The 25,183-nt window shown below is 37.5% G+C and overlaps 1 protein-coding gene across 1 annotated transcript; it reads right to left on the reverse strand.

The window, feature by feature from the left end:
• Nucleotides 1-2,858: 2,858 nt before the first annotated feature.
• Nucleotides 2,859-17,580, reverse strand: LOC113438381 (uncharacterized). Its single transcript, XM_026703711.2, has 11 exons — nucleotides 17,562-17,580; nucleotides 16,275-16,493; nucleotides 14,428-14,529; nucleotides 13,277-13,389; nucleotides 11,745-11,825; nucleotides 6,298-6,420; nucleotides 5,712-5,804; nucleotides 5,300-5,360; nucleotides 4,285-4,337; nucleotides 3,652-3,735; nucleotides 2,859-3,284 (listed from the first exon to the last, which is right to left on the reverse strand). Exons 1-11 carry the CDS (start codon nucleotides 17,578-17,580, stop codon nucleotides 3,108-3,110), a joined length of 1,125 nt encoding a protein of 374 aa, XP_026559496.2. The 3' UTR covers nucleotides 2,859-3,107.
• Nucleotides 17,581-25,183: the final 7,603 nt, after the last annotated feature.

The following is a 25,183-nucleotide window of genomic DNA, read 5'->3' on the forward strand; positions in this document are numbered from 1 at the left end:
AACTTTTTAACCAGATACTGGTAGCTTTTGACTTGAAACCCTGCGGGGATTTTAGTATCTTTTAGGGTGGTTATACTGTAACTGAAGCTACTTGTCTCCCATGTTGTTTCCAGCTGTTTCTTAAGCTACCATTATAAATTCCACTCTGGATTCCAGTAGTTGATAATGGGCTCGTGCTCAATCTGGACTTTGGCCATCACAAGATTTGGTTGGGTTCCCCACCTCCCCCCCCACCCCCCCACCCCATGATTCTTGCCCTTCCAATCCATGCAGCATCACTGTTTGACTTCTTCATGGATCAGTGTACCATGCCTTTCCTTTCTTCCTGTTCTGTTCTCAGTAGTTCTCATGCCTTTCTGTTGCTTTCCCAGATATTTGCACACATGGTTGCCCTCAGCTCTCCCCTTTCCATATGTTCTCCTTGGCACTGCAAAGACCTTTCGTGTTTCCATCATAGCTCTGATAATTATTGTAAAGCCAGAGGCATCATCCTTGTTCTTTCACTCCTACATTCCTCCTTAGGCCCATGGGAACTTGGTAGCAAGGAACAACTAGCTTCATAGAAATAAAGAGGCAATGCCCTTATTTTTCAAAACTTTAAAAAGTGTGCATGTGAGAGCAAACACTGTAGGCAAAGGATAGGAAAGCAAGGGGACATTGGCAAAAACTGAAAGGTGCCCCACTAGGAGATGTTTTGAGTGGATTACGAGCTTCCAGTTGTGAGAATTGATTATTGATTAAATGGGCTATTGTTGGCTCAATTTCAAAATTATCAAAAGTGAAATAAGAAGTAAAATAAATAAAATAAATTGTGTTATTATTTGGCTGACTATGAACTGTTTTAAGTAATTGACGTAGAGATATACATTCATGTTAAATGTAAGATAAAACAAGAATATTCATTAATTTTCCTTCTTATTGAACATTGGGCATGTTCAATGTTTATTATATTTAAAGTTTATTATATTTGTTCATGTCAAGGCAAGGCAATCATCCAACTGATTACTTAATATCTAGGGCTGCTATGAGTTAGAAGGCCTATAAATTTTATTTAAAACAAGCAAGCAAATAGATAAATGCATCCATATAAATTATGAAGCCTGCCCCAACAAATCAGACTTAGACACAGTATGAAATGTTTTATAATTCAAAACATATTTTGGAGAATTTTCATTCATTTCTGTTTCTCTATTTTCAGTTATGTGAAAGAAATTAAGCAACTGTCATAGAAGCCCTCTTTTTATATTTACTTTTAATGTTCTTGTGATAGGTTGAATACAGATTTTATTATTTATTTACTTATTAATCAAATTTATAGAGCTGCCTGTCTGATGAGGGAGAGGCGATTAATTTGTTCACACCTGGAAATCTAGAACTGATTTCAACCATGCAAAAATGAAAGAATAGAAATGATTAAATCATATACTTAGAAACAAATCTGATGTTTGCCACCAAATGTTTGCCACAAAATGGTACAAATGAGAAGAAGCAAAGGAAAAGAGATGATTGCATTAACTTCAAAGAGAAGCTCCTTCTCCAAAATCAAGCCTTTTCTGTACATATTAAAAAAAAGAAACAAGAAAAATGAAAAAAGCATCTACAAGACTTTTTCAGGATGAGTTTACGCTATCATGATAAACACGAGGAAGAATTGTGAAGATGGATTATCTGTGACTCCTGAAAGATTCATAATGATGAAAGTTAATCTTTTTGTATTCTGAATTGTATTTTGTAAATTGAGGATTTACCTGTATTTGCAACCACAATTGAGTCCAAAATTTATGTTGCTAAGTGAGAAATTTGTTAAATGAGTTTCGCTCCATTTTACTATTTTTCTTGACACATTTGTTAAGTGAACCACTGCAGTTGTTAAATTAATAATTAAAATCTGGTTTCCCCATTGACTTTGCTTGTCAGGAGGTTGTAAAAGGAGATCACATGATCCAAGGAAACTGCAGCTGTCATAAATATGAATCAGTTGTCAAGCATCTGAATGTAAATCACATGACGATGAGGATGCTGCAATGGTCATAAGTCTGAAAAATGGTCATAAGTCACTTTTTTCAGTGCTGTCGTAACTTTGAACAGTCACTAAGTTAACTATTGTAAGTCGAGGACTACTTGTATATATGTGCTGCTTTAATGAGCGAAAAACAGATATGAGCTCCAAAAATTCTGCTCCAAAATAATTGGAACCTTACATACCGGTAGTCTTAATATTTATAAAGGCGGTCCTTGTTTACTGACCACAATTAATATTAAAAGCAGTGGAGAAGGGGGACCACTTAAAAACCCCTGGCAGGTACGCCTACATGGGGTGTGGACCAGCGGTGGGATTCAAATATTTTATCCAGTTCACCAGATTCAGGTTAGCTGTTATGGGAGGCATGGCTCAACCTGACACTGGTAAACCAGTTGTTAAATTACCACCCAGTTATCAAAGTGGATCCTGGGCACTACTGTGTGCTACAATGGAGAAACGGGCAATGGAGCAGCCAGCACGAGGGAAGGGGGAGGAGCAGACACAAGAGAGAGGGAAAGTGGCCTTCTGTTTTCATTGCATTGGCCACTCTGTTGCCTGCTTCTCCATTGCAGCGCAGTGCCCAGGATCCACTTTGATAACCTGGGGGGGAGGAGTGTAATTTAATAACCAGTTCATTTGAACCAGTGCAAACCAGCTGAATCCCACCACTGGTGTGGGCCTATGATTATTTGGTTATAGTCTAGCTAGTGACATTTACAAATATCTAGCAAAACTGAACCCTACTGTACTCACATCCTAGGACCAGATTGCTATGGTACTTTTTGTATATTTCAATTTTCTATATTGAGTACATATACATATACATTAATACATTGGTGTACATATACATTAATACATTAATGTAATTAATTAATGAATGTAATTAATTAATACAGCAAAATACTGTGACATCATCAAAAGGGCACTGATGTGTTGAGGTTATCATGTATGGTGCAGTAAAGCGCTTGTGTCCTCAGAATGGAAGAAAAGACAATGCATGATGACATCTTCATGCTTGTTTTGTCATTTCCATCTCTGAGACCAGCCTCCCCCCAGATGCCCATTCATACTGACTTTTCTCCACTCATTGCATCATTTCTGTCTCTGTAATTTGAGGGTTGCACCAATGTTCAGTTTGTAGAAGATCCTTGAGTTCTGTTTCTCGTTTCTGCAGTGATGATCTGATCTGTTCCAGATTGGTTTTAACTTCCAACAGAAATTTCTTTTCTGGTAAGTAATCTTGTATTTCTTCTATATCCACCTGAGTGATACCAAGAACTCTTGATATATTGCCTCAAAAATAGTAAGACAACTATGCCCAAATCAGCAAGATGCAAAATGCATTAGCCTGTAGTTCTATTTAAAGAACAACAATGCGTGTTTAAAGTATTTGATTAAAAATGCTACAAAACAGCAAGGCTTAAAAGTTAAGCTAGTAATGCCTAATGACGCTCCTACATAAAATTAAGGTCTTGCTATCTTAAATTTAAAGGTGGTTGCTTTTCTAAAATATCACAAACCCTAGTACCAAAATTAACAGCAATTATGAAATTAAAATGTTTTCTTGAAATAAAAACTCATATGGTATCAGCTGTTGGCCTCTACTGAAAGATGAAGGTGAGTCTTACCACAAAGCAACCTTGTCCATTCTGTGTTATGGTGTCAGATTTAATTTCTCTTGCATTCATTTCTGTTTCTCTATTTTCAGTTACCTGAAAGAAATTAAACTTTATGCAATTCATTTTAATTTATTTATTTATTTATTTTTGCTACTTAAAGTATTTTCATTTCTATAATAACACCTCGTGGCCATGGACTATGGGATTCTGAAACCAACAAATCGCTCATCAAAATATTACTAGTGCTTAACTCTAAATCAGCTTAGCGATTAAAATTACGTGTTAGCTGAGCAAAGCAGCTGAGCAAAGTAGGAAAATGAATCTGACAAAGATTTCAGTCCAATTTTCCAAAGATTAATTAAAACACTTAAAAATATAAAGTGAAAAAGCAGATCTCATAACATTCTAAAATAAAATGGTGTTCCAGACAGTCTAACTCAAAAAGTTTAAGACTATTTCAGTTACATTAGAAAGAACTACTAGAAAATATTATACTTTTTTTCCTTCAAGTTGAACTATTCTTTCTCATTCTTGATAAGCAACTTAACACGACTACTTATTCTTCATCTGAAGTGCAATATTTATTTCATCTAATATTGATGCATTTTGCTGGCCACAATGTAATTTTACCTGGATACTTACCATTTTCTGCACATTTTCAAGGTCCAGCCTACTTTTATGAAGTTCTTTGATAGCTGAACAGCACAAGAAAATGTATTAAAAACTGATCATTAAATAAATATTATTGGCATTCATCAATAGATTTTTTTTGTGTGTAAAAAAATTATTAGGAAGAATAGGTTATAGAAAGAAGGCAATTAGGATGAAAACTTGAAGACAGAGGTTTGATTAGAATTATATGTATAATTGCTGAGATATCAAAACATATAAGTAAAATAAAGAAATACAGAAAGCACACACACATATACATATACACACAAACACACCTGTTTAGTTGCTGCAAGAAGATTGCATTGGACGATCTGCAAGAAATACCTTAGCCAAGAAACAAGAACTGGTGGGACCATAAAATAATAGAGAAAGTAATAGAAAATGAAGAAATTAAAGTGCACTGGGACTTCTGAATTCAAACAGACAGGCACATGGTGCATAAGATGCCAGACTTAATAATTGTTCATAAGAAAGAGAAAAAAGTGTATATAGTGAGTGTGGCAGTAGCTGAAGACAGCATAATAGAAGAGAAAGAAATGGAGAAGATAATCAAATACAAAGACCTGCAAATAGAAATAAAAGCAAAGGTGATCCCTATAGTCACAAATTGGAGCACCATGTGAACATTGACATTCACCATCAATCAACCACAAAAGGCAGCTTTACTCAGAACAGCTTCCATCCTGTAACGGCACATCTAATGGCATCCAACATTCAGATCTGCCCAAACCAGGTCCTTGGGGAGGACTCGATTAGGTGGATAAAAATCCAAAGTCTGGTAGGTAGGATTATAATTCTTGGGAAGGTCAAAGTGGGAATCCCTTCAGCTCTTCTTTTTTCTAAAATGTCAGGTTTTAGAAGCTGGTAGAGTAACATACTATGGTATAAAATGCTTTAATATTAGAGTACAGATATTACATAAAGGATAACAGCTGCAATATCTATAATACACGAAGAAGCAAGGTTTTTCAGGCAAAACACTTACTTAAATTATGTTGGTTATACAGACAGTGTAGCTTCTGCATAATGCTTTTTAGGAGCCAAGACTGCAAAAAAATAACAGCGAAACCAGAATCTTCCATTAATGGAATCTTCCATTATAATCTTCCATTATTTCATAAACCAATAATAGAAGAGAAAGATCATGCGTGGTGCAGCTTAACTGCTTAAATGCATTCTGGTCCTCTAGGATGCAGTAAGTGCAATATAAATCCTAAAATTTAAATATGAAAAATATAAAACAACACAGATAACAAAAGTGCTTCCAATGAGAAACTTATTAAAATAATCTACATGGGCACACAAGGAAGATAAAAATACAATTTTAGTTGTTGTTTTTTTAAAAAAAACCCTGGTATGCTTCCAAGAATGTTTAACAAACCTAATTCTGGAACTACCTTTTCTTTGTCTGCATTCACATCTTGCTCTCGTATCTGGTTCATGAGCTCCTCCTTTTCTTGTCTTAGCTTTCTGTTTTCTTCTTCCAATCTCTGGATGTGTAATAAATGATACAGTGGAAATGAGGCCCTGCTGGTTGATCTTGGAGTGTCAATGATGGTATTTCTGCTGTAATGAAAAGCTAAGAAGGGGGCATGTTTTCAAACATGAAAGACGATTCATTATTGCTTCATTTCGTATATGAGGAAAATGGATTCAGTCATGTCACCTAGCAGTTATCAAAGTAACACTGACCCATGGTTGCATTGGAAGGGATTGGTATTTCTGGATCTATGGATTTAGAATGAGGTCAGCTCTTGTGTGGCTATTCTACCCTACCAAAACTTGAACATATACAGTAGAAAGCTAGACATTTTATTTCCTTAACAAGGAGACTTTGAAGAAATAAAGAGCAAAAGTACAGTGTTACAGCACTGCCAATCATTAAGAATGCAGAAGAAGACAAGAAGCAATTCATAAATCATGCATGTGGTATGTAGGTAGTTGCTTACCTTTCATTCAAGATGACTACATTTTGCTTCTTACCTTTCTTGTGTCTTGCCAGCTTTTCTTTTCTTTTCCTGCCATTTCTTGATAAGCTTCCAGAGAAGATCTCAGGTGCTTAATTTTGTTGCTGTATTGGTTTTTCACTGCCCTTACAGCTTGCTCCTATCGACAGATTATGGTGAGGAAAATAATCTTTAATGACAGCTATCAGGGGAGAAAATAATCCTCTGAATTTAAACATTTGGATTGTGCATCTTTTTTTTTATAATATACAGTTGATAACAACTTGACTTTCTATAGTAGTTTACTTGGTTGGGGACACACCAGGAAATCGGGGATTCATAACCTTGGCCTTTATGTTGCTGTCTATATTACCAAAAGATTTTAATGAGTATCAGAGCACCAAGAATGGGCAAACCATTTAAATAAATCAATACAATGGCCCAAGTCACATGACATTGCTAGTCTCCTGGAGTATTTGGTGCTTCCATCTCCAAAGATTTTGAAATTACAAAATTACAAAATATTTTACTTGGATGCCCACCAATGCTTGGGTTAATAGAGATAGTACCTCCAAGGAATTAACCTTAGCTTAAAATGCATGGTGCTTTCAAACAAAGTCTGAATGCTTTTTTCTCCACATTCTTTTTTTGTCTGCTGTTATTTCAGCAGTCCCCAGACTTTCAGACTCTGTGGACTGATAGCGGTGGGTGGGTGGGAAGGGGATGGTTTTGTGCATGCAACTTAATCTTGTGAATGCACAAATGGAGCCTTGCGAGCTTGCCCAACGCTTGTGTGGCCCAGCTGGTTCCCAACAGTCTGTGGACCAATATCATTTCGTGGACCGAGGTTGGGGATCCCTGTGCTATTCCTTTCCATTTTGGAAGAGAACTGCAGCCAGCAGAAGGAATAGTAGAGGCATTTGTAGAAAGTTATGTTGTGGGAATTATTGTTATTTGTTTACTTGTGAGAAAATGGAAAATGTCAGAAAATTCTTTTGGGGGAAAATATAACTCAATTCTGGTCACAATTGAGTTATTATACTCAAAGAATATTTTTGGTCCAAATCAGTACTGTCTATAAGTCCAAATACTTTAAATATAGGGTCACCATCTCGTCTCAAACCCTCTTCAGGATTACACATTCTAGAATGAGTTGTCTCATCCTTTTTCTTGGGTAGCAAAACGTTTTTTTTTGTAGTCAGGTGAAACAATCCATCCAGAGAAATGGGATTTGTTTTATTTCATTTATCCTGAGAGGGATGAGTTTTGTAATTCTGATTATTTCCATCTTCCTAACAAAGAATCAATGGCCAGGGAAGTAAGGACAGAATTATAATAGGCTGCAACAATTGGACTAACATAGACATATTTGGTCCCAACAAGGCTAACTTTTCTTGTTAGTCAATCCTTCCAGATTATAATCAGGGATTGGCAGATAGAAAATGAAACATGGAACATAGAATAGAGTTGGAAGGGACCTTGGAGGTCTTCTAGTCGAACCCCTTGCTGGAGCAGGAGAATTTCAGACAAATGGCTATCCAGTCTCTGTTTGAAAGAGTCCAGTGATGCCTCATGTGCAAGTTAAGAAAATAAAGGAATAGCATGGACAAAGAAGAAAGGAAAATGTTGTTTGTCTTTGCTGTTAAACAAAGCCTGCTGTCAGGAGTGGAATTCTACTGGTTCGGACTGGTTTGGGTGAACCCCTTGCTCCTGTCTCCTAGTTTGCTGTGACAAACATGTGGGTCCACCGGTCTGCCCCTGCTCTTTCCTGTCCTTTACTTCCTTTGTTTAGAGCACAGCTGATTCGCATAGCAAAGCGGTTAGCCGCCCCTCAGCTGTTTTCTTTACAGGGACTGCTGTAGAAGGTAAGTATTAAAACTTTTTGAAATGTGGAGCGTGCACACGGAACAAAGTGCCCGATCACTGAACCGGTTGTTAAACCAGTGGAATCCAACCCCTGCCTGCTGTTGTGTCCAAATATCCAAATACAAATAGAATTTTTAAAATTTTGCGAGATTTCCCCACCTCATGCCAAGTTCTAGAGTTTTAGGTTTTCCAAAGTCCTGCTGATACACTTTATCAAAGAATTATATTTTCATCAGAAATGACTAAGACAGCTCACAGACCTCCAACATTTCAAATGAAATTGAATCATTTGGAGGGTTAGTTATTCTTAATTATGCAGTTTTAATAACAACATTAAAAATGGATTGGCTGTGATGCAGAGAGAAGATAGTGAAATAATTATGTTCTAAGACAACAGATCCACAGGGCAACTATGTCAAACACAAGGGTGCCTAATTTAACATGAATTAAAAGATCACAGTTTCCAGCGTCAGATAGTAATGGACATCTGCATAAACTTGCAGTAAAACTGCTCGTGTTTGTGCTTTCAATTGAGGTCGAAATTAGCCACCATCACCTTGACTGATGAGGAAGGGGTTTTTTTTCCCTTAGGGAAGACACATAATAAGCCCAGTTACAACAAACCCAATACAACATTCAACTATATTATTGGAAGGAAAAGAAGATTATTGATTGCATCTGCTTTTCCCGCCAACGAAATGGAGTGTTTTGGCGGTTGATGAGAAGAAGAACAAAGGAGTATTGAGGTCCCTCGTGGCCTTTCCTTTCCCCCTCCAAAAAGAGGACATAATTAATGGGAGTTCATTTTGCAGATGGGAGCTTTGGATGCATACCCATCGATGTCTGTGTGTCTGCCTCTGTGCATGATTGGTGACTGCAGTAGTAGCCCCTTAAAAGATCTTCCGTTCCTGGACTAGGAACTCAGACACGGAAGAATATATGGAAATATTTCCAGATATTTGAAGGGACAATATCTTCTTCTTAAAGCACACATTGTGTCTTTCTTTCCCTTCCATCTTTTTCCAATTTTTGTACAATTTTTTTTACTCCATTAAACGAATGGACAAGGACACAAAATCATATGTATAGGTATAGGCATGGGTGGACTGCTGGGGGTTTGGGAGAACCTCTAGCCAAGATTTTGCACAGTTTGGAGAACCTCCAAATCCCACTCCCACCCCTCCCAAGTGTCTCCATGCAGCCCGTTTTGGATACACATAAATGCAGAGTGCGTGCAGACGCTCAGAGAAGGCAAAAAACGGGTCTCCCAGAAATTGGGGAAGGCTGGAAACAGGCCCATTTCCAGCTTCCAGAGAGCCTCCGGAGCCAGGGAGGCTGTTTTTGCTCTCCTGGAGACTTGAGGAAAGCCTCTGGTGCAGGAGGCTGACTAGGCCCCACCTACCATGGCCACACCCACCCAGCAACCAGGCAGAGAGCCTGTTGCTAAAATTTTTGAAGCCCACTCCTGGGTATAGGTATATGTATCAGTATATGTGTGCACGTTACATATATATCTCTCTCTCTCTCTCTCTCTCTCTCTCTCTCTCTCTCTCACACACACACACACACACACACACTCTTTCCAGAAGGTTATTCTCAGATTTTGATTAATCTAAACAAACGAACAAACAAACAATCCCCCCAAATTGTGAGAGTCAAGTATCTGTTTAGTATTTGGATGATAGGCTCCAAGGATGTTCAAATATATCCCAAAGAATGGCAAATTATTTCCTCACTATTGACAAGAAACCTACATAGTGCGTTTGCAGATTAAAGTCACTGCAGGCTCCATTCAAGGAGACAGTACCTTTTTATTATCAGATAATTGGATCTCTACTTTAAATGCTTTCACCCATAGATATCCAGAGAACCACTAGAGGGAGCTATCTTCTAATATGAAAAACGGACTTTATGTTTTCAATAGTCCCCATCATATTCAGAAAGAGGTAAAAGACAGAGAACAGAATATACAATACAGGTTTCTGAAGCCTGCAATTTTAGAGATGTGTGGACTTCAACTTCCAAGCAGCATCTTAAAGTGGCCTGGTTTGAAAAAACACAGATGCAAATGAATTAGATCATAAGACCATTTGAGGGAGAATTGTCTCTCCTGAACATTTCTTTATTGTGGCCTAATCCTAAACAAGGTTTGTTGCATTTGAATCTCATTAGTTTCAACAGGTTGCGGACTCAGTGGTGGGATTCAAAATTTTTCACTACCGGTTCTGTGGGCATGGCTTGATGGGTGTGGCGTGGCTTAGTGGGCATGGCAGGGGAAGGATACTGTAAAATCTCTGTAAATGTACGGATGCTAAAAAATACTGGACTAAAATCCACATGTGGTTGGAAAAAAATCACAAAAAAACATATAGACTTGAAACCAGAGATATTTTTATTGGGAATTTTACCTGAAATATATAGTAAAGACTTGAAATATCTGATTGTAAATGTATTAACAGTGGCTAGGATTGTATTTGCCAAACTGGGAAAATGAGAAAACACCATCACAGGAGGAAATCATTAAGAAAATATTGGAATGTGCTGAAATGAGTAGATTGGCATTTGAAATGAGTGGATAAACAAATTTTATAAAATTTGGGATCTATTCTATCAATGGTTAGACAATAAAATACAGTAATGAAATATGTAGACTTTTAGAAAATAATAAATATATAAAGATGTACTTCTTATTATATCTACAAAATGATTTTAGGATAGATTTGGGATGATAATATGAACTGTTATAAAACAAACTAAGTAAATTATGATTATCTTGTAAAACATAAATGAATAAAAGTATAGTCAAATGACTGATTAATAATGATACTAAGGTATTTAATTTTTGATTGAAAATGCGAGATTATATGCAATGTAATTGTAATTGAAGATTACGAAATGGAAGCACAAAACAATTTGTAAACCAACCGGCACATATGGAAGTTGGCTTGATGTTTTTATGTTCTGTTTGTTTATGTTTGTTTTTTAAAAAAAACAATAAAAACTTAAAAAATCAAATCAAATCTCCATTCCCTCCCCACTCTTGGGGAAGGTTACTGCAAAATCCCGTTCCCTAACCTGCTTTCCAGCTCCGTTCTCCTGTACAGAACAACAAAAGAAGACCCAGACGATCAGCTGGGACTCAGGAGGCAGAGAGTAGATGGGGGCGGAGCCAGACAGAGGTGGTATTTGCCGGTTCTCCAAACTACTCAAAATTTCCGCTACCGGTTCTCCAGAACTGGTCAGAACCTGCTGAATACCACCTCTGGTCTGGTTGCGGCAGGCTTTTTTTTTTTTTTTCATCTGGTGCTTTCCAAATGTATTAAAAATCTGACAAATTCTAATACATTCGATAAACAAGAGATAGAAGAGACTGATTTCTCTGCATTACATTTGGAATTTTTTTTCCCCTTACAATGCCATCTTACAAATGCACAAGGCTTAATCCTACCTATCTATGTAGACAATTGCAGTCAAAATAAGTATCTGACATCCTTTATCAGATGCAACTCAAATAGAAAGGGTTTGGTTGACTCATGTTTGTTCTCACAGTGAAATGAAAAGCAATTGGGCACTTGGATTGTTTCTGTCATAACAGGAAATAAACAAAAAACAAATCACCTGACTTTCTTTTCCAACATGCTCCAGCTCTTTGATAACTTTCATGTATCTGATTTTCATCTGGTGCATGTCTTTTGCAATCTGCACAGAAAGGCAAACAGAAAAAATAAATCCATATCATTATTGAACACAGATCCTTAACAGTGTGTTGGGGTGAGCATTCAGTCAACATTTGGCTGTACTGTACTATAAGAGAAACAATATAGATGGTTAAACTAGCACAGGCAGACAGCAAGACCAAAATGCACCTTAACCGCATTTCATTTTAGGAGGCTCAATCAATTCACGCCCATTACATGGGAAATCCTTGACTTACAACCATCCTTTTAGTCAGAGGTCTCCAAACTTGGCAACTTTAAGACTTGTGGACTTCAACTCCCAGAATTCTCCATCCAGCTGGATGGAGAATTCTGGGAGTTGAAGTCCACAAGTCTTAAAATTGCCAAGTTTGGAGACCTGCTTTTAGCGACCATTTGAAGTTACAAAAAAGTGATTTCAATCCGTCCTCCCGTTTACAAGTGTTGCAGCACCCCCAAGGTCACGTGATCAGAATTTAGTCACTTGGCAACTGGCATGTATTTACAAGCTGTCCTGGGGTCATGTGATCACCACTTGTGACCCTCACAGCCAGCTTCCAACAAGCAGAGTCAGTGAGGAAAACTGGATTTGCTTAATGACCTTATCATTCACTTAATAACTTCAGTGATTCACTTAAAAATCGTTGCAGAAAGGTTGTAAAATCATACAAGACTTACTTAACAACTGCCTTAACAACAGAAATTCCAAAGTCCCAATTGTGGTCTGTTGAGGACTAGCTGTAATACTGTTCTGACTTAGCAACTGTGATTTTTAAAATCTGACAGGTTTAGAAGTAAAGTGATAAAAATGTTTAAAGGAACAAATTGTACATACAAAGTATGGCATATGGCTTGGTGGACATACAACTAACATTTAAGGCACACATTTTTTATCTATGGTACTCTATTGCTCATTGGATGAATATTTGTAGGTTTGTGAAATGTTTTTAATCTCCTTCATTCAGTGGGATCTTTCTGTGAGCCAAGGGAAAGGTAGCAAATCAGGAACTGCAAAGGAAAATCTCATTCTAATCTTACCTTGTTGAGCACTTGAGTAAAAATATCTATCTCTTGAACCAGGTGTAAACCATAGTTGTATCTCAGGACAGAATGTTTGTAAATACCTGATTTGATATTTATTATTCATTAAATAGATGACCATGAAAAGTACTTTCTTAAGAGACAACTATTGAAATAGGAAAAGGAGGAAATAACTGATTTGTGATTAGTAAAATTTAAGTGAGAATGAGTGTGAAAATGAACCACTGATATATTACTGACAAATAATATTCCACTTTCTCAGGAGAACTGTCTCTTTATATTGTTTCCTTGGTACTTTTGGTGATGTTTTGCGAGGGGCTGTACAGTGGTGGTATTTTTTCTGTTTCCCATTTTGTTATCATGTTCCTTACTGCATAAAGTCAATGTATGTCAGAAATAATCATCACTCTTTACCTTGGTAATGTATAATTTAGCTGATCTATAGGGAATATAAAATAGTTCTTCTTTGGATTGATATCCATCCAGCTGAGTGTCAGGAAACAACTGTCCAGGAGAACTTGGATAACCTGCAATATATAAAAAATATGAAGAAAAAGGAAAAAAAGAATAGGGCTGTGCAATGCTACAGATTTGATTCTGAAACATTGCTTTGAAAAATCCTGGTGCCTGAATGCAGCATTGTCAGCAACTCATTGAAGCCACTGCATTTTTTCCCCTGAGACTGAAGAACTTTCCTCACAAATAGAGTTGAGTTCCTGGACTGCTTTAATGAATTATGAACAGATGCTGTGCTTTTACTATAACACAGTGTGAAGCATCATTTTGTTATCAACGTAAAATATTGCATAGCCAAAGACAAACACTTGGGCCTTTAAGATAGCCTTTTGCAACCTGGTCCCCTCCATCTAAGTTTCAGAATTTCCAGATAATCAAATTTATTATCTCATCCCAGGCCACATATGGGTGTTGCTGAACTACAGCTTTCCAAGATCTCCTATTCCTGGCTAAGGATGCTGGTAAGTGTAGCCCAGCAACCTCTGAACTGCCATTTGCTTATCCTAGCCTTGTTTTTTTAAATACAAATTTGAACAGGTGATGCAAAGAAGCAAGGCAATGCGACTATTCACACTTTGAAGGGCAGGCCAAAAAGAGGACACTGATACCCTCATGCATTTGTCATTAACAAAACGGTAAAATGAGTTTAAAACAAGGTGCCCTCAAGTGATACAAAACAGCAGGTATATACGTGATGGTTTCAGTAAGACGTTTCATGCCACTGAGGCAGCATAATTCACCTCACTGAGGGAAGAGGTGAGACGATGCACCTCCAAAGTATTTTGTGTGGTTTTGGTCTTTTCCAATAACTCATTAGCCTCCTGGAAAAGTTGGAAGACACCATGTTGCCTTACAATCCAGGCACATTCTCCTATCCCCAAGTTTCCCAGGGATTGTATAAGTTCAATGAAGCCATGAAAGAGAAATTATATTTATTATGCAAATAAGACATGGCAAAGGAAAGACCCAAATGTTGCCATGAGAATTATATCATGAAATGGCAGGCAGGCTACAATGGTGTTAGTTTCTGCTTATATTGTGAAAAGTACCTTTCTCTGTTTCCTTTTGGTTTTCTTCATTTTCATTGAGACATTTTGCAAAGGAAGTCTTACTGTGGTCAAAGCTCTTGTTCTCATTTGAGAAAGTTTGCCCTGCAAAACAAATCAAGCTGAAAACCAGGCTGACTTTATAATATGTACTTCTACACTTGTCTTTTCCAATGTGTTGTTGAGGTAATTCCCCGTTAGGAGAATGAGCGCATACAGGAAGACGTATAGAGAGTAGTGTTGGAATAATACACACAGAGCACACAGATACACTGTATAGTAAATGTAGGTTTTTACTTCCAGAAAGGATTAAGCAAAGTCCAAAATAGGCAGTCCAAAGTCATTCACAAGTTAAATCAGTCAGTTTTCAATCCAGGGATAATCCAAATATCAAATTCCAGTGTCAAAAACAGTTCAGTATCAGACTTACATTAAATCCAGTAATATCAGTCAATTAGAAGAAATGGAGCAACGGCAATACTTTCCAACAAAAGGAAACATATACACTCAGACACACTCTCTTCTGAGACTAAGACTAAACGACCCAGGTTTCTGGCTCCATCTTATGGCTGTTTGAGAAACCACACCCAATTGCATGCTCTTGCATACCCTTAAAGATATAGTACTAAAATGTTTATTCTGGTTTATATATTTCTAACCCAAATACCTGTTAGGTGACTTGTATTCCTAACATGTGTGCTGCAGATTACTCCTTTTATGCACTTGCATAATGTTTGTTACCTCATACCTTCTTTCACACGATGGGTGCATATATATGCATATCTATGCAGTTCTTATGACTGGTCATGTAACAACCACTGAAAGTTGTGACCTCCCTGAAATAGGGACCTTGTGGTCCAGATCCAAAGTTCGGACAGTCATCTTTCTCCAGGGGTGGGCTGCTGGGGGCTCGCAGGGGCTCAGGAGAGCCCCCAATAACCTCAGAAAGACAAGCATCAAAGGGAAAGCTCTTAATAGGCTTATCATTGAACTTCTGGGCATTCAGCCAAGAACATTTCACACCTCGTAAAAGTGTTGCAAGCTAGATAAACAATCCACTCAGCGCTTGCGAGGGAGAGCCATTGAGAAAATCAGATAACATAGCCACTAACCTCTGAGGGGATTAATGCCCAAATAATAAGAATCACTTAACTCACCAGAAACTCCACTAAGACTCCAAGATCCCGCTCACAGTCACTGCTATTAAACCTGGTTTCACCCAGTCTTTTATTAAGGTATTAAATGCACAAAATAATAAACAACTTTTTGGTACATATCTTTATTTAGATAATTAGGGCAAAGAAGCAACGTTGAGTTGGCCACACTCACCCAGTCACATGACCACCCAGCCAGTCATTAGGGCAGACAGCCCCTTGCTAAAAAATTTGATGCCCACCCCTGCCTCGCTCCCTGAAGTCACAGGTCCACACTTTGGGGGCTCAGCAACCCAACCACGCGTATAACCCTTTCTAGTGTCTCATACACATATGACTATGTTTTATGATGGTTTTGTTGAAAACTGGTACTTGCTTGCCACGATAAAAAAAAATCAACCAACCATGTGGTAAATTATGCCTTTATGACTTACGACTGTGGTGGGCATTTCCATTGCAGTCACACAATTCAAGGACTACCTGTATATATACAGTACATGCAATCATTAGTGTAATTTCTTATCTTGAACATTCAGCATTGGTGCCTTGTCAGGACAGCAGCACTGAAATTCAGATAGAGATCTATGGCTTCTTCAAAGTTATCCTTGTCAGATAAATTTAAATTATTAATTCCTTGCAAGCATAATTCTAGAAATTGTAGTCCTAATAACATGTGCAATGATTGGCCTTTCTTACCATGTCCAGTTTCTTCCTCCATAGCTATATTTTTTGTTTGTGTTTTGTTTGTTTTGTTTATTTTTGTTTGAGCTTGTATCTCCTCGATAACATCAGTAACGCTTCCGGGCAAGGAAATCCATGAGATGATATTTAATCGTGATTTGGACTCCTCGTTATTTCTCAGGCCCTCTTCAGATATTTGGGAACTTGATGGGAAATCCGTTTGTATCCAGGCTCCTGGAAGAGAAAAAAAATGTATTTCATTCATATAGTTAAACCTGGAAAAATCAAATCTAAAGAAAAAATTATTCTGTATCAGAGAAACTGCAGTGAATGTAAAGGGGTTCAGTGCTGTACATCCCTTCACTTCTTTTTGAAGTCCAAAAGGTAGTTGAGCTGACAAGAGAACTTCATGTCTGAGACGTCAACATGCTTGTGATGGTGACTATTTTAGCAATAGGAATAGCACTTAGACTTATATATCGCTTCATAGTGCTTTACAGCCCCCCCCCCCAATCAGTTTACAGAGTTAGCATATTGCTTCCAACTATCTGGGTCCTCATTTTACTGAACTGGGAAGGATAGAAAGCTGAGTCAACCTTGAGCCCGCCAGGATTGAACTGCTGGTAGTCAGCAGAGTCAGCCTGCAATACTGCATTCTAACCATTGTGCCACCAAGGCTTGCTTGCCTTTCTTTCTTTCTTTCTTTCTTTCTTTCTTTCTTTCTTTCTTTCTTTCTTTCTTTCTTTCTTTCTTTCTTTCTTTCTTTCTTTCTTTTTTCTTCCTTCCTTCCTTCCTTCCTTCCTTCCTTCCTTCCTTCCTTCCTTCCTTCCTTCCTTCCTTCTTCTGTCTGTCTTTCCTTCCTTCCTTCTTTTTTTCCTCCCCCCCTTCCCTCCCTCCCTCCCTCCCTTTTCAAACAACTCAAGGTGGCAAATCTATCCAACATGCTTTCCTCCTATTTTCAGAGGTGGGCGTCACATAATTTAACAACCAGTTTGCTTAGTGCAGAACTAAAAATGTGAGCGCGCGTTCCAACCTGTTTCTACTTGCTCTTTGAGTTTAAACAATGAGGAAATAATCTGAGGAAGGAAAATCCACACGTGTTTTTATTTCCTTCCCCTAATCCAGGGGGTCAAACTTGCAGCCTGCAGGCCGATGCATCACTTGCTGGCCAGCTCACCTCTGTTTTAGCGAAGGGGGAAAACGTCGCGATACGTCGTGATGTGATGACAACGTGACACCACACATTTCACACCCCTGCCCTAATCCTATTTTTCTCAATAACTTCAGAGTGTTTCAGTTTACCATTCTTGCACCACTTCATTGATAAACATGCAGTTTTCTAGGCTACACATTCTAAAGATCTACCCTCTGCCACACTACATTTCTGTTTGTGTCTTGAACTCTGCACAGATGCAAAAGCAATTAGAAATGACCACCTCTTTTCCCATTTCTTTTCTTCTTACAATATTGTGCTGAGTACATGTAATCATTACAGGTTGTTCTTTGGCTTACTACCACTCATTTAGTGAGCATTTGAAGGTACAGCAGCCCTGAAAAAAAAAATATACAACCCTTTTTTCATACTTAACGACTGTTGCAGCATTCCCCATGGTCATGTGGTCCAAATTTGGTTGCTTGGCAACTGGCATGTATTTATGATGGTTGCAGTGTCTTGGGATCATATGATCCCCTTTTGTGACCTGGCAAACGAAGTCAATGGGGAAGCTAGATTCGCTCAACAACCTTGTTACTAACTTAACAACTGCAGTGATTCACTTATCAAGTGTGGCACGAAAGGTCATAAAAGAGGGCAAAATTCACTTAACTATTATAATCAGATTTTTTTATGTAACAATAGTGTTTCAATGTGTTTCAAAACAGACAATGTCACAGATTTCAAATTTTGCCTTATTTTATTCCGGTGAAAGGGCCGAATTCTCTTTCTTCTTTATTACAACAGAGATGGAAGAATGTATATGGAGGTATAATATCTTCCCTTGAAAATTCTTTATTCAATAATTTGGGGGAAATGCTTATATCCAAAAAGAGTAATTAACAAACACAAGCCTAGAGGGTTCAAAATAACAATTGCATATTACATTACATTTATATATACAATTGTGAAACATGTTTCCAGATCGGTGGGAAGCAGGTAGAAAAACTAACACAGGACAAAATATGTGAGTATGTGAGAGGGAAATAGGGAGAGAGGCTTTGGAATACATGCAGGATCTACATTTTGCAGATTTTACAGCATAGATATAAAAGTAGCAGTTTTTCTTCTTTTTTAGGGCGCTACAAAGAAAACTTTTGGAATATCTTTTCAAAAAAATACTTAAATACACACATACATATCTAGATCTATGTCCTGTTATAAGTGTGTGCATGTGTGTTTGTACACACACACACACACACACCTAGTTTTTCTCTTTAACAACCCTAAATCCCTTGCATTGGGATGAAATCAGGGTGACTGAACAGAGTTGAAGTATTTACTGGCTGGATGCCCTTCCTAATGCCTATGTGGAGTTTGCAGCAGACAATTACTCAATGCGCCCAGAGAGAGAAATATCTGCTACTACCTAGGACATGAGAAAACCCTTTATTGTTTTTTTTAGGGAGTAAGTAAACTAAATGTTAATTCTGAAACGAATACCTGTGCACTCTTATTCAGACTATATTTGATAGTAACAAAATTGAGAGGCCTGAGTGCATATATCTAGGATTAGGGTAACCATGGTTTGAGGATTAAATGCCAGTGGTTCACCACTCATTGCCCCCTTGCTGAAAGGTGTCCAAGCTCACCCAGAAGAGCAATGCAGTTTATGTTGAGGTATTTTTCCTAGGATACACATTAACAAGGAAATGTGTAAATAGAGAAATACACAAGGAAATGCTAGACACATGTTTTGAATTAGCTTGGAGCATGTAGCATGTTAAACCTTTCCACATGATTTGTACAGTATCTGGATAATACACTAGCACACATGAGAAAAGCCTCATTCTGGCACTGAACAAATCTTGAACCTGGTCATCAAAATGGCTGCAAGAATGCGAGGCATAAATTGATAGGAAGAAAGAAACATGATGAGAAGATACTTTCCCGTTGTTCACTGATTCCAGCAAAATGAAAAGTTGGTTGGAAAGTTACAAAGCTCTAGAGTTTTTCAGCTAAATTCCTAGAGAAGGTTTTGGCCAAGAGGGAGTATTCATAAGATTATGCATGTGCCTCTGGGCAGACTCAGACAACAGTTAAATATCCTTACAGTATTCACTTTTTTATGAGGCTCTCCATGTCTTGTGAGAGTCATTTGGGAAAACCTCAGATAAAGAAGAAAATTACAGCCATAATGTCAACTATTAGAACATGTAATTACTCTTAATACTGCCAGACTCATAGAAGCAGCATTATAACTTTGCATTCACCTAATATGCAGTACCGTAATTACTTTCATTGTAACTATGTGAATGTAAGAGATTTATAGCTTCTCTTGACTGTATACCTGAAATCTGAAAACAAAGTACATTTGTCACATAATGTCTAGACTCCAATTTATGAATCACGAATTAAATTTGAAAAATGATTATGCTAATGTCATCAGGTAGCTTCATATGCTGACCATAATTTCCTAGTTTGGGATGATCCAAATTTAGATGCTTGGCAACTGGTTTATATTTAGGATGGTTGCAATATCCTGGGGTCACGTAATCTTCTTTTGCAACCTTCTGAACAGCAAAGTCAATGGGAAAGATAGATCAACTTAACAATCACATTACCAACTTGACAATTGCAATGATTCCCTTACCAATTGTGGCAAGAAAAATCATAAAATGAGACAAAACTCATTTAACAAATGTCTCACTTAACAACATACTTTTTGGGTTCGATTGTGGTCATAAGTTGAGGATACCTGTATCAGAAATTCTTCTTTCTCTTTAGCCACTAGCCACATTTGCATTCTGAAAAGGGTTGTGGCATCCTTGGAAAAAAAAACAAACTGTGTCAATTAATGCTCTGAGTCAGGAGTGTCAAACTCAAGGCCCATGGTTGGATTTGGCCCATGGGGGGGATTAAATATGGCCAGTGGGGCTGCCCTGGCAACAGCAATGGACCGGCCTGTGGTACCTCTGACAGCCAAAATGGAGTTCAGGGGGTGTGGGCATGCTCCATTTTTGCTGTCAGAGGGCTGCAGAAACCATTGCAGCTGAAAACAGGGCATGGGGGGGCTGTAGGGCCTCCTGCGTGGCCCCTGTGGGCCAAAACAGGGCATGGGCGACGTGCAAGCCCCCATGTCCCAATTTAGCCAGCAAAGTGCTACAGGAAGCTATCCAGGCTGAAAATGGGGTGCAGGAGTGCTCCCCATGCCCCGTTTTGGCTGACAGGGTGCTGCAGGAGGCATTCATCCATCTCCCCACCTTCAGCCAGCCCGTGGAGGAGAACTACAATGCTTGTCTGGCCCTCAAAGAAATCCAGTTTGACACCCCTGCTCTGAGGGTGACTTTTAGCTCTAAATAGCCAGAGTTTGTCTGAAGTTAGAGCAATTTCCTCCAGTTAACTACATTATTGAGATAACTGACAGATGTGTGACTTCGTCTTTTAGGGCAGAGATAAAATTATTGAAAAGTTCTGCATAACTATGCCAGGTTTTGTCCTCCCAAAGCTACATGTTGGTGGGAAGTCAAAATGGGGCCTTTGAATAAAATGAAATAAAAATGAGTCTGTGTGGTGTCATCCTCATGGAGAAAATCTATTTGTGTGATTGGAAGGAGTTGAAAATGACTTCATGGTACATCATCAATCCATGGCTTTGCACCATAGCCCTGATGGTGGTGGCACCTATTTTTATTTCACCACTGGGATGCTGAAGAGGAATGCCAAAAAGAATGAGAAGAGAAGGAGAACGGAAGAGGAGAGGGAGATGGGGAAGCAGGGAAAATTTGGGAGGATTTGAAAATTCAATTTAAGGCATCCCAGCCTGTGCAGTGCAGGTGCATGGAAACTGGTCACATGTCTGAAGGAGGGCATGACTTCATCTGCCATGCAACATGAACATGGCCTTTGTCTTTCCTCTGGGTCTTGTATACCCCAGAAGGAAGTACATCTTTTATGTACTCCATACCTTCTTCTGTGCTGTCTTTATACACACATGAGTGTATCATCCTTAATGAAGATTGACCCCATTTTTCTAGTTCTTTAATGAGTCAGATCATTAATACAACTATATCTTGAATACAAATCATAAATGAAACTTCTTGTATCAGACTTCTTATATCAGACTAAAGAAGAACCCTAACAAAAGACACACTCTATTATGCTCCTCCATGTTCCAAACTAGTTCTTCCAAATTGTTTTGAAAGTGCACAATCCGATGCCTAAGCCTTTCTACCTAGAGGTAAAATTGGTTTTTGACATAGACAGGTGGGACAAACTAGCAATCAGATTCTGCTATTTTGAAATTGCTCAATTTTCTTACAATTATTAGACATGCAAAAAAATTGGATCAATTATACCTGTTTTGCTTTCAACTGTAGGAAAGATGGCATTTCTTTTTTTCTTCCACAGCCAAGAGTGGGATGACATAGGAATATTTTCATCATCTACTAGGTAGGTAGGAACAAAGAAACAAACATATCTTTACTATTTTAAAACCTGATCATATAAACTTACAAAGAATCATCTTTTTATTATGAGGAGTCTGCTAGTAAGAAATAATGTTGCAAACTTCACTTATTAAATCAATTGATATATAAAAACTTCATATATTCACAAGTTGTTCAGCATAACCCAATCAATATAATGTCTGAATTTTTAACCTAAATGTTTTGTTCAGCCTAGTAATTTCAGTACAGGACTTTTGACTTTAAGCAAATGTTGTGTTATCAGGAACATTCCTTAGATTCCTCATTCACATTCTTCAGAGAGCCTTACATTTGAATTTAATTGCACTAAGTACACTTCTTAGTTGCCCAGTGTTGTTTGTGGTGGTGGAAGTGGAAATAAGGAAAAAAAACAAAACAAAACCTCAAACTGATGTGGTGTAGGCCAGTGACCCGCAACCTTTGGGAACCAAGGACTGATTCTGTGGAGAGAGTTTTTTCTGTGGACCAGAGAGAGTGTGGTTTCACATGCTGCCTGCATCCTGTGGATGGGGCTTCATTTGTTGGCATGGGCCGGTTTCCAGCATCCTGTGGCCCGGGTGCTATTGGGACCCCTGGTGTATGTCATAAAGCCAATGAAAACTTGGGTCTCTGTTTGAATAAAGATTGTTATAACTAGAATGCATGGGTTTGATCAGTGGAGTACACCTGATTTGTAAAATGTTTTGCTAAGAGAAACAGCCAAGTCTGCTCCTACATTAATCTTTGGTTAGATTGCAAGGGTGTCCAGTCTTGGCAACTTTAACACCTGTGGACTTCAACTCCCAAAATTCCACAGCCAGCAGGGTTAAAGTATACCAGGGAAGGAGTATACTGGATAGTTCATTCTGGCTTTGTAAGATCAGTCTCAATGATTGTGCCCTGAAAATCTGGAGGGACACATGTTACTGCTAGTATATTCAATCCTTAATCTCTCACGGTTCATTAAATTTAGCTGGAAAGAACGGTTTGTTCTGGAGATGACAAAATGCTTTTGTGCAGGATAGGGTAAGTCTATTTCATTTAAAAATAATTTTTTAAGCAACATTCCCTTGACCTGGAAGATTGTAATAGTTGCCGTCATCTGCAGATGTCCCCTTTTGGAACATTTTTGCAAATTGGAATAACCACAATCATTAATAAGAGACACTAAGTATAGGTAGTTCTCAGCTTTCGACTTAAATGGAGCTTGCCCATTATGGTCATAAGTCACGATGGTCATAAAACAAGTCAAATACTTTTAAGGCATTTAACCCCTAATGACCGTTCACAGCTGTGATGATGATGAAAATGTAATTTTGTGACTAATCCTTGCATTTATGAGCTTTGTAGGTCTGTAAAGCATAGGAGACCTGAAGTAAGAATATAACATTGTTGTGGGTTTTACTTAGTGACCGTTAATGACTGAGCTGCCAGTCCCAATTGTAGTCAATAAAACCTATAACCTAAAATCAAACTTCAATGTTATGATCCCCCCATAAGGACAGGCTTTTAGCTGGACCAAGGTCTCTCCAGGTCCCAGCATAATAGAACCTGTTATTTTTTTCCATCATACTCCATCAAACAAAGACAAAGTTTTTGCCTTTGTATGCAATAAAATATAACCTAGTATTTAATAAAATAAAAATAACCTGTTATTCTTTCCATCATGCTCCATCATACAAAATGTATCCTTCTCTCTCTCTTTTTTGAAAATGTCATTTTTTCCTCTCTTTCTGTCTCTGAATTAGTTCATTTGTCTGTTTTCCTGTTGACCTACCTATATTCCTATGCGTTATGCTATAAATGTTTTCCCCAAGTTTCTCTTTTTCTTACCACACCCTCAGTGGTTACCCCATTATTTTGCTTGTTTTGTTTTCATTCTTTTGCATACTTTTCTGAGGCCCTGCCTTGCTTCACCCAGCAGATTTTTTTCACCTTGTGTAATAATGTTGCTTAACGCCATATTCCTTTTTCTCTTCCTTTTGAAAAATTGTAAATTCTTCATTAGATGTTTAAAAATAAACTTAAATTTAAAAAAAAGATGCACACCCAAAACACCATCTGCCTTTAGGGCCCACTGCCTTCTTACTTCTTTGACAGCAAAAATAATTGAAGTCAAATTTATATACAAGGAATGATATATGAATATAATTAGCGGATAAAACAAGAGAACAAGAGCATAGCAATTAATACCTCCCATTATTACTCTGTATAATTTATTATGCTTATGTTATTTCTGGGCCCTTTAGCAGCCCTGTACTTTGTTCCAGCTGATTAAATTAAAATAACACATGTTGAGGGAATAAATTGCAAAACTATTCTAGCTGTCCAAATCACCCTAACAATTATGTATGGTATATTGAGAGGAGGTAAAAACTACTCATTTCACTAATTGGAATTATCATTCAAATTATGTTAAAAATCCTTAGCACATGTAAAGGCAATCAGTGTTTTGTTTTGTTTTGTTTTAATATATGATTTTTATTGACACTTTTAAACAAGAAGTTAAAAAAACTAATGCAGCCTAATATAGGATACAGTAGAAAAAAAGAAAAAGAAAGAAATCATATAAGAAAAGAAAAATTTGAAAAAATAGAAGAAAAAAAAGACATGATTTCTGATATTCACAGGAGTTAAAGTACAAATATATTTTAACCTCTCTTTCTATAATGTTACTTCATATTACTACTCTTTAGGTAATCTATCCTGTCTAATCATCAAAACCATCATATTCCTTTTTTCCCATTTTTACATAAAACATCCTTAAGAAACTTCCATAAATATAGATAATATTTTTTCACCAATCAAATAAGCCACTTTAGCCATTTAAGCAAACTCTGTCAGTTTAAACAACCATTTCTCCATCATCGGTAATATTGAATCTTTCAATCTCTGTGCATATAGTAATATTGCTTCAATAATCATATATTGAAATATTCTGCCGTAGCTTTTTTCTAACTTTACATCCATTACGCCTAAATGGAAAAATTCCAGTTTCAAATAAATATTGATGTTTAAAATCCTGTTGTTCACATTTCTAATATACATTCTTAATAATTTATTGTTATGCACTAATAATACGTAATTTAATAAAAATTCTCATTGAGATCATACCCCAGTGTAAATCTCAGCATCTTTAATCACATATTTTTCCATTGATCCACCTGTATATTACAGCCAAAATTCTAAGTCTACTTTATTCTTTAACCTGCTTTTCCTCTGTTTCAAATTTCAACAAAAACTTATACACTTTAGCAATTACATGTTGTCATCAGTACACAATTGTATTTCAAATTCTGTCTTGC

The sequence above is a fragment of the Pseudonaja textilis genome, chromosome 2 (assembly GCF_049901715.1).
Source record: "Pseudonaja textilis isolate UNSWEBS1 chromosome 2, rPseTex1.2, whole genome shotgun sequence".
NCBI lineage: Eukaryota > Metazoa > Chordata > Lepidosauria > Squamata > Elapidae > Pseudonaja > Pseudonaja textilis.

Excerpts from the sequence above, each read along its gene's own strand:
- LOC113438381 (XM_026703711.2), bottom strand. Across the intron at positions 13,390-14,427 it reads CCAAAAGGAAACAGAGAAAG|GTTATCCAAGTTCTCCTGGA; the intron begins GTACTTTTCACA and ends TATATATTGCAG. Across the intron at positions 3,285-3,651 it reads ATGGACAAGGTTGCTTTGTG|GTGGATATAGAAGAAATACA; the intron begins GTAAGACTCACC and ends GGTATCACTCAG.